Here is a 15,343-nt window from a genome sequence, read left to right as displayed (position 1 = left end):
GCCTGCCTTAGCCGGGCAGCACCGCCGACGGGACTTTTAAAGGCCCAGTCGGGCGGTGCTGACCAGAGCCGCCACGACCCAGTGCCTTACATTCCGCGACCCAGTACTGAAAACTGCTGCTCTAGGCTATAAAATCCATCAGACAACCTATGGACTGGCTGGTGTTCTATTTCGCTGCGTATTCTAAGGCCCTGAGCGTGTCTGCTGATTCTTGCAGGCTGACTCCTGTGCTCTCATGAAGCCTTGCTGGGCTGCTCGGGACTCTGGGGGTGCAGCAGTCTGCCCACGCACATCTCACGGGAGGATCGCGGCTCAAGCAGAACATTTTTTTTTTTAAGGCCAGAATGGCCCCTAAAATATCACACTTGGAGTCGCAGCTAGCAAGAGATGTTAAGAGTAACAAGAAGGGTTTCTTCAGGTATGTTAGCAACAAGAAGAAAGTCAAGGAAAGTGTGGGCCCCTTGCTGAATGAGGGAGGCAACCTAGTGACCGAGGATGTGGAAAAAGCTAATGTACTCAGTGATTTTTTTGCCTCTGTCTTCACGAACAAGGTCAGCTCCCAGACTGCTGCACTGGGCAGCACAGTATGGGGAGAAGGTGACCAACCCTCTGTGGAGAAAGAAGTGGTTCAGGACTATTTAGAAAAACTGGATGAGCACAAATCCATGGGGCCGGATGCGCTGCGTCCGAGGGTGCTAAAGGAGTTGGCGGATGTGATTGCAGAGCCATTGGCCATTATCTTTGAAAACTCATGGCGATTGGGGGAGGTCCCAGATGACTGGAAAAAGGCTAATGTAGTGCCCATCTTTAAAAAAAGGAAGGAGGAGGATCTGGGGAACTACAGGCCAGTCAGCCTCACCTCACTCCCTGGAAAAATCATGGAGCAGGTCCTCAAGGAATCAATTCTGAAGCACTTAGAGGAGAGGAAAGTGATCAGGAACAGTCAGCATGGATTCACCAAGGGCAAATCATGCCTGATTAACCTAATTGCCTTCTATGAGGAGATAACTGGGTCTGTGGATGAGGGGAAAGCAGTGGACGTGTTATTCCTTGACTTTAGCAAAGCTTTAGATACGGTATCCCACAGTATTCTTGCCAGCAAGTTAAAGAAGTATGGGCTGGATGAATGGACTATAAGGTGGATAGAAAGCTGGCTAGATCGTCTGGCTCAACGGGTAGTGATCAACGGCTCCATGTCTAGTTGGCAGCCGGTTTCAAGCGGAGTGCCCCAAGGGTCGGTCCTGGGGCTGGTTTTGTTCAATATCTTCATTAATGATCTGGAGGATGGCATGGACTGCACTCTCAGCAAGTTTGCAGATGACAGTAAACTGGGAGGAGTGGTAGATACGCTGGAGAGTAGGGATAGGATACAGAGGGACCTAGACAAATTAGAGGATTGGGCCAAAATAAGCCTGATGAGGTTCAACAAGGACAAGTGCACAGTCCTGCACTTAGGACGGAAGAATCCCATTCACTGCTACAGACTAGGGACCAAATGGCTAGGTAGCAGTTCTGTAGAAAAGGACCTAGGTGTTACAGTGGACGAGAAGCTGGATATGAGTCAACAGTGTGCCCTTGTTGCCAAGAAAGCTAATGGCATTTTGGGCTGTATAAATAGGGGCATTGCCAGCAGATTGAGGGACATGATCGTTCCCCTCTATTCGACATTGGTGAGGCCTCACCTGGAGTACTGTGTCCCGTTTTGGGCCCCACACTACAAGAAGGATGTGGAAAAATTGGAAAGAGTCCAGCGGAGGGCAACAAAAATGATAAGGGGGCTGGAGCACATGAGTTATGAGGAGAGGCTGAGGGAACTGGGATTGTTTAGTCTGCAGAAGAGAAGAACGAGGGGGGATTTGATAGCTGCTTTCAACTACCTGAAAGGGGGTTCCAAAGAGGATGGAGCTCGGCTGTTCTCAGTGGTACCAGATGACAGAACAAGGAGTAATGGTCTCAAGTTGCAGTGGGGGAGGTCTAGATTGGATATTAGGAAAAACTTTTTCACTCGGAGGGTGGTGAAGCACTGGAAAGGGTTCCCTAGGGAGGTGGTGGAATCTCCTTCCTTAGAGGTTTTTAAGGTCAGGCTTGACAAAGCCCTTGCTGGGATGATTTAATTGGGATTAGGTCCTGCTTTGAGCAGGGGGTTGGACTAGAGGACCTCCTGAGGTCCCTTCCAACTCTGATATTCTAGGATTCTAATCTGACCTCCTGTCTAACACAGGCCATAGAATTTCATCCATTTACTCCTGAACTGAGCCCAGTAACTTGTGTTTGGCTAACATAAATCTTCCAGAAAGGCCTCCACTCTTGATCTGAAGAGATCAATAGAGGGAGAATCCACCACTGCCTTCCCTTGGCAGTTTGTTCCAATGGTTACTCACCCTCGCTGCTACACATTGTGCTAACTTTATCTGGCTTCTAATGACAGCTATTGCTTCTCATGTCTTTCTCTGCTAGAGTAAAGAGCCCTTCAGTACTTGGTCTTTTCTCCCCATGAAGATACTCTCACATGCGAATCAAGTCACCTCTTAATCACCTTTTTGATAAACTAAACAGACTGATCTCCGTTAGAGTCCCACTTAACCCTCCAAGTCACAAACTTCCTGCACCCCCAGAGGGTACAATCACCCCTCTCTCCTCCCAATCCTTTTCTGCCCACAAACAAACCAGCCCTAGGAAAACTCTGAGTGAACAGAACATACTGGGCTTGGAAAAGCAGGACCCTCCAGTCAGCTGTTTTGAGCTTTAGGACGTTGGGCCTCTTCTCATAGTCTGTTGCCTTTGATGCCAATGCATGGTGCACGCTAACTGCATTTTTCAGATCCTCCTCAGACAAAGCCTTTTCTGGTTTATATTCATCCTGCAGTAATTAAAACAAAAAGATGGCAGAAGTTATTTCAGGTTGTTCATCTCTTCCTTTAACCTAACAAAGGCAACACAGTCATGTTCCACAAAGGGCCAGCAGCAGTGATTATAAAAATATCAATTTAACCTAATCTGTCCTATAAACATTTCCATTTTCGGTTCTTAAAACATTACCTTTTAAGATTCTTTAATATCTCTGCAAGGAAGTGAAGGAATTCCACCACCTTCCCGACAAGAAGAGGGAAGACCAGTAAGTGTCATGAAGAAGTTAAATAAATCCTAGAGGGCTAAATTCCACAGTGTTCTTAAGTCATAGCCCAGAACCTGATTTTGGATCTCACGTGGTGTCGAACCAGTGTAAAATCAGAATCAATTAAAAAACCAGCATTCTAAATACAATCTGAGACCCAGCAGCGTTGTAAAGTGAAGCTGCAAAGACATTCGTCAACCAGGTGTGCACACGTATGCAATAACATGTGAAGGTGGCACAGCCAGCCCAAAATAGGGCATTCCAGAGGCATGTCAAGGGACAAGTCACCTCCTGGCAATGCTGCACTGGTGTAAGTTTACACAAAGTTGCTTAAAGAGAATTTGCAACTAGCACTTAACCGCTATCCATCCCTAACCTATGACCACATGATGCTGATCAATCTTGATGTCAGATATGCCTCGTTAGGACTCCGGGTGCTGAGCAGGGTGAAGCGTGGCTGCCACATAATGGGGATCTAATGTTTAAGGGGGAAGAACAAGCTCTGGCCATGGGTGATCTGTCTCCAGGATTATCAAACACTACTGGGCAGAGATCTAGTAGGCAGACCTGCTCTAGGAACGACAATGCAGGGGGCAGCAATGCTTTAAATGGGGGCTCCGCTAAGGGAACTGACTCATTGGAGTGCCCTGCACTAGGTCAGATCCTCAGCGGGTGTAAATCAGGGCAACGCCATGGAGCCGGCCAACAGAGCACGAGTAAACCTACGTGGGAATTCTAAGGATATACAGGCCACCCTGCAGTCAGAGCTAATTAATTGCTGCCAAGCCTGGAATTAGGATTTCCTCGACTCATCACCTTGGCTAGTTCAGTGTCCACACAAATTAAACCGTTGACTTGCTGAGTTAGGGTTTCATCAGGATTCCCCCAGGTGGCTCACGTCGCAGGACACAGCCTGCACCTGATCTTCATGCAGGGGGTGCAGTAAGCACACCACTCTCATGGACTGATCATCACTGACCCCTGAGCACAGGACAGTGCTTTCCATCCCCCCACCAAGGTCATGGAGTGACTGTGCTGGTTTGTCCACAGAGACTCTGCTGAGCGAGTGGTTTTCTCAGACACAGGACCCATGCACTGGTGGGTCTGGTAGGTCATTATCACCATTTGCTGTCCAAAATCAATGCACTGGCCTGTAGGCCTCCCCCTGCCTGTCATTTGCAAGAGTCACTGTGGTTCTGCTACAACCTGCAATGGAGAAAACAAGAGGGTAGGAGACTGGAGCAAAAGAACCCTTCTGAATCTAATCAAATGTGGTGTAAGGAGCGTACATGGTCCCACGGCAAGAAGGAAAGATGGAGATTGGCAATGCTTCATGGAGAGATGCCAGCTACGATAAACCTCAAGCCTGCAGTGGTCTGGCTCTAAAACGGTCACCGGATGTCAATGATCTGGCCAGCTACTGCCCTGTCTCACATTTCCCCCCTTCTTGGGAGGGGAGATGTTGGCAAGTCAACTCCAGCAGTATCTGATTCCCTCCAGTATCCCCCTCCCAATGAGGCTTCACACCTGGACAGGCATGGAGACAGAAGGATCCCTTCTTATCTACAGACCAAAGTCAAACACCCATGCGAACCCTACTAGGTCAACTGGCAGCCTACAAGACCACTGATTTGGGGCCTCTGTTAACTTCCCTGAAAGCCCTGGGAAGGGAACCCTGGAATCTCTTAAAACAATTTTACTTTGTTACTCTCAGACAAAGTCTAGAGAGGCTTGTGATGGGTAGTCAAACTTCCCCCACAAAGGCCCTCAGTCCTGTAGAACTGATACAGGATGCCGAGACTTGGGCTGAAGGACCCCAGTAGCTGGAGAACACCAGGCTACACGTCTCCTTTAAACATGCACAACACAATTCCCCTGCAGTTCCAGTGTCTGAATCGAAGTCGGCTGGCTCAAGCCCAAACCCAGTTACAGTGAGGCAGCATGACAGACGCTTTGACCTCACTATCAGCTGAAGTCATCTTTTAATGCAGTGTTCAGTCTCAGCGTCCTATTGAACTCCGCTCTCCTTGGCTTTCCAGGGAGCCAGCCAGGAATGCCTTTTCCATTTTCCATTTCCATGACCCACAGGCTGTGCCTTCCTTAATCCATTTTTAGTGAACCCCAGTGTGAAATTGTGCTTGTTACCAGCTATTGTACAACGGGTGGACACCTTCACTGACTATGCCGGATCACTATAAAATTCTTTTCTTCAGAGGATCCCGTACGTGTCCAGGTGCCGACACTTAGGTATGGGCTCCGTCCTTGTGTCTTTTTTTATCTCCTGTCAATTTTTTCCCCCTCTCTAGTCGAAGAAAAGGGTCTGAGCAAATTTACACACAGAATATCCTAAAGCCCATAGCATTATAAAGATACAGTGTAACATCACAAAACTAGTATCGCTGCAAACAAAACCCGCTCCAAACCAACCGGTATGGCCTGCTTTACTACACCATTTGTCAAGAAACCAGTTTTTATTGCATGAAAGTCAGTCCAAGCTCACAGTCCCATTTCAGCTCAGGCTAATGACGAGACATTGTGACAGTCTCCTGTTCTGCTGATTTCCTGTCACATTAGAACCACAGAGGGGAGGAAATTAACCTGGGGGTTCCATGCACAGGACAGACGTTAAAGCTTGTCAAATTTCTGATCTTGTATAATCTTGGGCAGATGTATTTAGTTGGCTAATTGCAAGTGTTTCAGCTAAGGCCCTCTGGCAGCCTGGCTGCTCATTGATTCAGAAAGCATCTTTCTCAAATCACTCATTTAATAATGGAACAATAGGCAACACAGCAGTTAGCACTGGCCCTGTTCCATCTAATATGTGGCCATAGGCTCTGATTCTGCTGATGCTTATACAAGCGTAAACTTGGAGTTACTGTCCCTTAGATACCTCCGTAATAGGTGTCTTTAAAAAAAAAAAAAAAAAAAAACAAGGATAGAAAATCATGAGAGAGCAGAATCAGGTCCATATTGCCCTTTGGAAGATGATATATCTACCAATTATTATTACTGTAGCATCTAGAGGTCACTGCTGAGATTGTGGCTCCATTGTGCTAGGTGCTGTACAGAGATATAGTGCCCTTGCAGCGAACAGCTCACCATCTCAACTGACAAAATGTGGAAGGGCAAAGAGAGGCACGGAAAAGGGACATGACTTGTCTAAGACCATACAGTCGCTCAGTGGCAGAGCAATGCAATTCTCAGAATAGCTTCCATGGAAGCCAAGGTAGCTAGAGCTCTTCTGGAAGTTAGGATAATTTGCGTATCATTTAGGCTTTGTGTTCACTAGCACTTTTGTCGGCAAAACTTTTGTCGGTCAGGGGTGTGGGAAAAAAACCCACCCCTGACCGACATAAGTTTCACTGACAAAAGCACTGGTGTGGACTGTCCACAGAGCGGCTCCACGGGAGATCTACAGCGGTACAGCTGTGCTGTTGTAAGGTCCATAGCGTAAACACAGCCTTTGTGCTGAAAACCACAGTTCTGTAGCTTTCACTACAATGAAGCATGCCAGACTCTGCAAAAACTCTGTTTTTCCTGAAACAATGAACTTCTGGACTGAGATTTTCCATGCTTCATTTCTCCCTAAGGTGGATTTCATGAAGTCAAAACGTTTTGCAGAAAACTTTGACAAAGCTTTGACTGGAAAAAGTCGAAACAAAGTTTTGATTTTCTTGTTTCCTTTTGATATGGTAAAACCATTTTGTTTCCAGTTGATCGTTTAGTTTGGTCTTTTATATTTAATATTTCAACACTATGTAAAGTCAAAATAATTAGATGGTTTCAAACTGAATTTTTGTTCACTGCAGGAAATTTTAGCATTTCATGTTGATCTAGAATAAAATCCCCACCCTGTTTCTGGCCAGTTCGAAGGCAAACCCTCCCCCTAGCCTCCTCTCAGGCCATGATTAACCAACTAGTTTCTAACATGCATCATGGCAGATGGGGGTCTCAAGAAGGGATCTGAAGGAGAAGGTAGAGGCCTTCTGCATGTGTCCATACACATAGGCAGCATGGAAGGCAGCACAGAGATGTGTGTGTGACAAACAGGCAGATGATGTTGTCTTCACTGGTAGGGCAGAATGTGTGAAGCCGTGAATGACAGCAGCAGACTAGTAGGGATGGACAGAGTTAAGAAAGAGAGAGCGAGACGTGGTCAAAGTGACAGGCAGGGAGAAGTTCTGTGTATGGACTGGAGATGTGCCATGTGGGTCTTGGGAAACCAGAGTGGGTGCCCACCTGAAGGGAGGCACCAAGAGGAAAGGGTTGGGAACCCTTGCTTTATCCGCCTCAAAGAAAGCTACTTCTTTTACCTTTTGCAAGTAAAGCACTGTTCCCTTCAGCACAGCGTAGAAGGTTTTCCAGCCACGCTTCCCTCTGGGAGCTAAAGAGAAAACAAAAGAAATGCAACCCATTTAACTCAAATCCATTTTACCCTTTGTCTAGGCAACAGGGAACCTACATTAATTCTGCATTCAACGTCTCTTGTATTCTGCTTTTCAAAGGGGAGCGTAACTAGCCAGAGTGCCTGCTCTGTAGCTAGGGCCGGGGGGGACAAAACAGCCATGATTACAGGGTCAGCAGGCGAATAGAGCTTATCCAGAAAACAACTGCAGTACAGGTGCCGGTCCTGTTCTGCGAGCCTGACAATATGAATTTCACCAGCCGCAGGAGTGGGAGACGCTATGCAGCACAGTCTGAGCTCTGGGTGGTGACAGAGGATTAGAGTAGCGAAGACCACCAGATAGTGGAGTTAGAGGGAACTTCTCTAACTGCAAGCAGGCACCACTCATAACTGGTACAGTGCCACTCTGTAGGGGGTAGCAAACCAAAGCATCCATCCCTCTTGCTGCAGCCACAAAGAAACCAGGATCAAGTTTTCAGCTGCTTCCCCAGTCCCTTCTTCCTAGCAGAAGGAGAGAAAATGATGGAAGACAACTAAAATCCCAGACAAACTCCTATATTAAGCTGGTGTTAAAGTTGAAGGACCACACCAGTGAAAACTTGTAATTATCCCAAAACAAGAATTACAAAGCCAGGGAATTCAGAGTTAAAGCTACACTTCAAAGTATAGCCCAAATAAATTTGTTAGTGTCTAAGGTGCCACAAGGACTCCTCATTGTTTTTACTTCAAAGACATTTGAACATGTTAAAGTGTAAAAATGCACCATTCATAGATTCATAGAGCTTAAGGCTACAAGGGACCATTAGATCATCTAGTCTGACCTCCTGCATAACACAGGCCATTACATTTTGCCCCATTATTCTCTGCTAAACCTATTTGTATTTGACTAAAGCATAAATTGTGATTGGCTAAAGCACCTCTTCCATGAAGACATCCCGAGACGGAGACTTCACCCCTTCCCTTGGGAGTAATCACCTTCTTGGTTACAAACGTGCGCCTCATTTCTAATTGGAATTTGTCTGACTTCAGCTGCCAGCCACTGGTTCTTGTTATGCCTTTCGCCGCTAGAATAAACAGCTCTTTAGCACCTGGTATTTTCTCCCCCTGAAGGTTCCCACAGAACCTTAACTTGGCCTTGTAGTGACTCCATGAGAAAAATAAACGTGAAAAAAAATAATCTATCTTTAAAAATTAGTTTAATCTTACTTACCTGGGACCAAAAAACCTATGGGAAATTTTTTCATAAGTGTCTAAGTGACTTAGGAGACAAAGTCCCATTGACTTTTAATGGGACTTCGGCTCCTGAGTCATGTTATGCATCCGAAGAAGTGGGCTGTAGTCCACGAAAGCTTATGCTCTAATAAATTTATTAGTCTCTAAGGTGCCACAAGTACTCCTGTTCTTCTTTTTGTAGGCACTTTTGAAAATGTTGTCCTAAATGCCTTAATCATGTGTATGGTTATCGCAGAAAGTGTAATCTTTAGTCCATTAAATAATATGCAATTTTTATTGTTTTGATTAAGCAAAGGAAGCACAATTCTTCCTTAAGATTTGTAAAGGGAGTGGACACCACTAGCAAACCTGGAGTGGGATGTTGGTAAAATAATTCTAAGCCACTTAGAACCTGTTTAGAACATGAAGTTTAACCAATGAGGTGGCCTATTTATTAGGAAGAATCAGGCAACTTTGATTTCAAAAGTACCTAAATATGGATTTAGGAGTCTATCTTTAGGGCTCCAACTCTGAAAATGTTGTTTGGTTCTAAGACATCCGGACCTAGCATAATACATGGCACAACCTTCAGATACTTGTACACAACTGAAAAAGAGCAGCAGGTGTTCATAGTCCATAATAAAGTCAGATTTTGTTTTCAGTGTTAATCCCAGCAATTGTAATATGAGCTACCACCACATATACATTAACAACAATCGGGAAAACACAGATGCTCTCAGTAGTCACTGCTCTCCAAAGCCACATTTCTGTTGCTTCCCCCACCCTAAAAAACAAGGCTTCATATAGCAGTGACTACTGCAGTTTTCAACAGTATAAAAATAGCATATGCACCAATACACTCCCCACCCCCAAAAAGCCCTCAATAATGAGTCCTCCATTATACAGTTACAACAGTGAGGAAATATGAAATTAAAAGCTGGAAATGCAACCAAACGTAGTTGCACATTTATTATGAATAGAGGGCCAGTAGGTACCAAACAACATCCTATTTCTGAAAGGATGCAAGGTCTAATTTGAAGAAGAGTATTATACCTCACTAACAAGGAATGACCTGCTACAGGGTTATTCTGAAAGGCCAGTGAACTTCTACAGGGATGGATCAATCCTTGGATTCTCATCTGGGGACTGTGACACCCTGGGGGGGTTGCAACAGGTGTTTCAAGGGGTCAGGACCATCCTTCCCTTCTTTATGAAAAATTTCTGTTGTAACTTGGAATCACGGATGGCAAAAGTTGAGAAATATTGGGCTAGTCCATGAACAGAACCTACAGTAGTTCCAATAAAACTGGCCTGAGTTTTGTGAACAACACTTCAGTTTCTTTAAGCACAAAAGATACACGTTGCTCTCCAATATTACATTTTCATTACACAAATTCACTAAAGCAAAGGACGTGGGTACCATTAACTTTACGCTACGGGGCACGGAACAGTCCTCAAAATGGCCCAATAGTGTTCTTTTCTGCTGTGATAATCACATGGCTATTTTGTTTCTTATGCCTTCAATAACCTGGCTGTAGCAGGCTTGTTCTTGTTTATGGGCACAAGGTCATAAGCCACTGGAGGGTGAAGAGCGGTACCTAAGAGATAAAACAATAAACATAAAAGATGCTCACTCCTCTTTCCATCCATATCTGCATGGATTTTCCGAGCCAGAAATCCAGTTTTATACACAGCAGCATTGGGGTCATGAGGAATGTCCAAGAAGGGGTTATTGGAATGGCCGATCCGAGTAATGGTCTTTGAATGGGGTCCATTATCCTTCTCATCAGTACCATCAGAGTGAGATTTTTTTTTCTCCTCTTCATCTCTAAAAACAGATGAACACAACAAAGTTTAGGTGAAAAACCCATCGCCCAGTGCCATTATCCTGCAAGGTGTCATCTCCTTAATTTCTGCACGTGCTTTATTTTTCAGAATTTTTCCTCTCTTTAGGTTACTCTTATCAGCATTTTTTTTACTATGGGCTTGATCTAAACCCACTGAAGACAGTGGGACGGCTCCCATTGGCTTCCATAAGTTTTGGATCAACAAAGTATTTAAGCACAACCCTAACTTAAAACATTTTGACACAAAAAAACCATTTTCTATTAACAAAACTTTTCTGGGAAATATTTTCATCAGCGCTATTTGTAACTAACCGTTTGGGTGCCTAACTCTACCATCCGCTCCTGGCAAGCTCTTTCAGAAGTCATTGATTGACAACTGCAGGATCAAGCCCTTGCTTTTGAAGAGACTGCTTCTCCCCTCCTCGCCAGGCAGGAGATATGGAAAAAGCAATCCGATAGCAAATGAATGGGTTTAGCAATGACAAGAAGATACGAATGCTTGACATCTTTATATTTGTGAGGTCCAGTTATGGAGATCTGTACCTCTGCTAATATTTGCCTCCATGAGTTCCAGCCTCTCACTTGACAAAGCATCACACTCTCCCAGGACCCCAGACCCACGATGGGGGGGGGAGTAGCAGGAGACGCTGGTTCCCAAACCTAATGCTGGAACAGTGGCAAACAGGATGCATCTGAGAACTGGAGTTTAAAGGAGGCAGTTCCCATGGAGGAGGGACTCTCCAGACTGCATGTGCAGGAGGATCACACAAGTGCAGTTACAAGGCAGATTTCAGAACAGAATTGCAACACTAGTTTACAATACCCTGAATTTTAGCATTATTATTATTAATAATAATAAATTATAATTAATCATAGTAATAATAATTGGTACTACCATAGCACCTAGGGGCCCTAGTGGTAGGCGAGGACCGCACTGTTACAATTCTCAACAATACATTTAATTTGGGGATTTTCCTTTTCCCAAAAGTAGTAAAATTCTCCATCACCATTTCATTATTTTTTTCTCTTGGTGGAGTCACTTTTTCTGTAGACTTCAGACTAAAAAAGGAATCCCAATACCTCCATTTTATTAAAGGTAAAGTTTGTTTCACCAGCAGACTAAAAGACATCAATGTTTTTCTGTAATCTACACAGCCCTCCTTTGAAAAAGGCCTTACAGATACTGATCATTTGAATGCAGACCGTGGATTTGCAAGTGTTTTCTTTAGCGAACAATTCTTCAAGCATGTATATTATATATTGTGTCTCCATTCACCCTATTCTACACTCCAATTCTTAATTCTATTGCCTGCATAGGGGAGCAAACATACTTCTTATAAACAATGGGGAAAATGCTGATCTCTGCGCTCCGTCTAAATATCAGGCCAATGAAACATATTTCACTTTAGATTATTCCACGCCTAAAATGGAGCAAGTCAAACTCAGTATCCTTCTCCACTATGGAGCCGGTAAGGATCCATCTGATTCTAAGGGCAGAAGGGTCCATTCTGACCATCTAGTCTGACCTCCGGCATAGCACCAGACATGGAAATCATACCCATCTCGCCCAACAGCTTAGGGTTGATATTAGGAGAGGATGGTAAGACTTTAACTTCCTAATACAAATGTACACACACAAGAACCTCATGGGGATACTGGAGACCCTGAGGGGAGTTTAATTCAGTAGACGGATGGAAAGTTACATACCAGTTATTGAGCTAAATTCATCCCAGGTGTAACTCTACTGACATCACTGGAGTTACCTCAGGGATTAATAGTGTGAAATTCCAGCTCCACTCAAGACAATGGGAGATTTGCTACTGACTTCAGTGATATCAGGATTTCAGTCATTCTCTTTGCCATGTTTCTGTCGCTTCCCCCACCCTAAAAAACAAGGCCTCATATAGCCCCAGTACAATTATAGCTCCACTTTCCAGGGAGCATAAGGCAAAAATACTATCAATCTCTACATAGCCCGACTCCTCCACGTCTCTCACTCTTTAAACCACAGACCGAACATTTAACACAGCCAGAGGAGATCTGCATGTGTATGCAAACAAGCACAGATTATGGAAGAGTGGAATCAAGAGGGGAAAAGAGAAAGAACAACAATCATCACATTTCCTGGGATTTCTATTTCCCTCATCGTTTAATCCTACTTAATGGTATTTCATGCAAGAGGGATTGGGGAGCGGCAAAAATAAGGAATCTTTCCTGACCATGTTCTTCTCTGAAAAGCGACTGTAAGAAGGAAAAGAGAGATAGGATCCCATATTTACTGGCTTCCAGATCAGAGCTGCACACATTACAAATCACAAGACATGGTTCATTTCAATAGCCGACTGCTTTGCAATGGGAGCTAAGTCAGCCCTTGTCTTTGATGGTACGTGAGACGGAATGGACTGTAGCTCACCCTCCCAGAGCCGCACTTACTCTGCCCTGCTGATAAGAGAATAACATAAAAGCTTTCGTTCCTAACTGAAGTGTCTGTGACTTTGAACACACCAGGGAGCGGATGGTGCTGAATACAGTGATGCTTTCCTGTCTACAGGTTCGATAAGGAAATTTATGGGAGCCTTTCATGAACTTCAGCGGGCTCTGGATCCAGTCCTGTGGCTGTAAACAGCAGCACGGACAGCAAGTCTTTTAGAATGACGACAGGTCTAGCCAGTAACAAGCGATGAAGAATGAGATGAGGATCGTGTAGCCGTCCTCCATATATCATTTATCGTCGTCTTACCCTGCTCTGCCCCAGGTCTTTAATCCACCATGTAACAATTGCTGTCAAAGCTCTGAAACCCTTGTTTAGCCTACAGGAACAAACAGAATCTTTGGCTATCAAAGAGACTCTGACCAGATTAACAGCATTTCTTCACACTTCAATATCCTAGGTCAGGGGTAGGCAACCTTTCAGAAGCGGTGTGCCGAGTCTTCATTTATTTACTTTAATTTAAGGTTTCGCGTGCCGGTAATACATTTTAACATTTTTTAGAAGGTCTGTCTCTATAAGTCTATATATTATATAACTAAACTATTATGTATGTAAAGTAAACAAGGTTTTCAAAATATTTAAGAAGCTTCATTTAAAATTAAATTAAAATGCTGATCTTACGCCACCAGCCTGCTCAGCTCGCTGCCAGCCTGGCGTTCTGTTCACCTAGGCTGGCAGCGGGCTGAGTGGGGCCTGACCTCTGAAGCCCCCCCACACCCCCAGAAGGGTGGGTGTGGGGGGCTTCAGAGGTCAGGGCAGAGGGCTGGGGGTGTGTGTGGAGGTGCAGGGCAGAAGGCTGGCGGTGTGGGGGGCTTCAGAGGTCAGAGCAGAGGGCTGGAGGGGTGTGGGGGTGCAGGGCAGAAGGCTGGGGGTGGGTCAGGGCAGAGGGCTGGGTGTTGGGGGGGAGGGCAGAGGGTTGGGGCGTGTGTGGAGGTGCAGGGCAGTAGGCTGGGTGTGGGGGGGTTCAGGGCACAGGGCTGGGGTGCTCAGCTCGTGGGGGTGCTCCCAGCCCCCTGCCCTCTGCCCTGAGCGGCTCATGGCAGGGGGCTGGAAGGGAGATGTCCTGTTCTACCCCCTTCCCCAAGGCCCCGTCCCTACCTCTTCTCTGCCTCCTTTACCAAGGGCCGGCTTTAGCAAGGGGCCGCGGGGCTGCCATGCGCCGGCTGGAGCTCTGGCTGGGAGAGCGGGGCCGTGGGGCTTTTGCGAAGCAGCGAGCGCGCTGCCACTCCTCTCCGCTCCCTTTGCAAGGGCCGGCGCAGAGAAGGAGAGGAGGGGCAGGAAAGCAGGCTGCACCATGGCTGGGGGAGGAGGGGAGCTTGGCTGCTGCAAGACGAAGCTTCTGCCTCCTGCCCCAGCAGGGGAGAGCGGTGGGCGGGGGGGCTGAGTACGGCTAGGGGTCGGAACCGTGGCAGGCAGCCGCGTGCCATTCAAAATCAGCTCGCCTGCCGTAGGTTGCCAACCCCTGTCCTAGGTGCATCTCCACCGGGACTCTCCAGCATTTTTCTCACCGCTGGCAAAGCAACTACAGCAGCTTTACCGGTGGTAATGAAGTGTTGCTCCATCCACTATGATGGAGCCGAGTGTTCTCATGTGTCCACCCTCCTTTGCAGGCCAGTCTAGAGGGGCAGGAGGAGTCATGGTCCCTCTCTTTTCAAGATAAGTAGTCCCTGCGCTGCCGAGAGCCCAAGCACTGCTCTTGTGAACAGCCACTGCACAACAAGGAGGCTCAGCCCTTCCCAGCCACTGCTCGCCGTCCAGCCCTCAGTTAACAGGAGCTGTTCTCAGAATGTGCCCTGCATCCTCTGGGGTTGGAGACAGCTTGCTCGTGAGCTTGGATTGCTCCTACGATCCAGGCAGCATTCCAGGAGGATACGGTGGCCCTTTGCCCAGCCCGCTCTGCTCCACCCCACCGGCTCCCAGCGTTGCTCAGTGGTGGGGGTTCGGGGGAAGGGGTGGGGCATGCTGGGGCCGGGTTGCTCGCTGGTGCCAGGCTCCTCGCTAAGCCCCCAGGCTGCCCTGGACTCTGTGTCCCCCTGAAGCACAAGGCCCCCCCCCAGAACACAGGGTCCAGGGCGGTTGCCCAGATCCGTCCTATGGTTGGGACAGCTCTGCTTGGGCACCACCAAAAATCATACAAACCTGCCGCCCCTGATTGGATATGCTCACTATCAGGGGAGACTGGGCTGCGATGGCTAGACACTAAGAGGGCTTTAAGCTACTATCTGAACAGGACTACACCACCCCATAAATCACCTTGACGAAAAAGCATGGGA

At 46.5% G+C, this 15,343-nt stretch overlaps 1 protein-coding gene across 7 annotated transcripts in view; it reads right to left on the bottom strand.

Annotated features, from left to right (window-relative positions):
* PSD3 (pleckstrin and Sec7 domain containing 3) overlaps nucleotides 1–15,343 on the bottom strand; it is a 150,870-nt gene that overhangs the window by 20,971 nt on the left and 114,556 nt on the right. For all 7 annotated transcript variants that reach the window (XM_054031577.1, XM_054031578.1, XM_054031579.1 and 4 more), the window contains 3 exons: nucleotides 10,367–10,560; nucleotides 7,429–7,499; nucleotides 2,703–2,860 (listed from right to left, as the gene is read on the bottom strand). In XM_054031577.1, coding sequence (XP_053887552.1) covers nucleotides 2,703–2,860; nucleotides 7,429–7,499; nucleotides 10,367–10,560 — 423 coding nt within the window. The remainder of the gene's footprint in view (nucleotides 1–2,702; nucleotides 2,861–7,428; nucleotides 7,500–10,366; nucleotides 10,561–15,343) is intronic.

The sequence above is a fragment of the Malaclemys terrapin genome, chromosome 6 (assembly GCF_027887155.1).
Source record: "Malaclemys terrapin pileata isolate rMalTer1 chromosome 6, rMalTer1.hap1, whole genome shotgun sequence".
Taxonomy (NCBI): domain Eukaryota; kingdom Metazoa; phylum Chordata; order Testudines; family Emydidae; genus Malaclemys; species Malaclemys terrapin.
The sequence above is the reverse complement of the archived record's forward strand: the minus strand, read 5'-3'. Positions and strand labels throughout refer to the sequence as shown.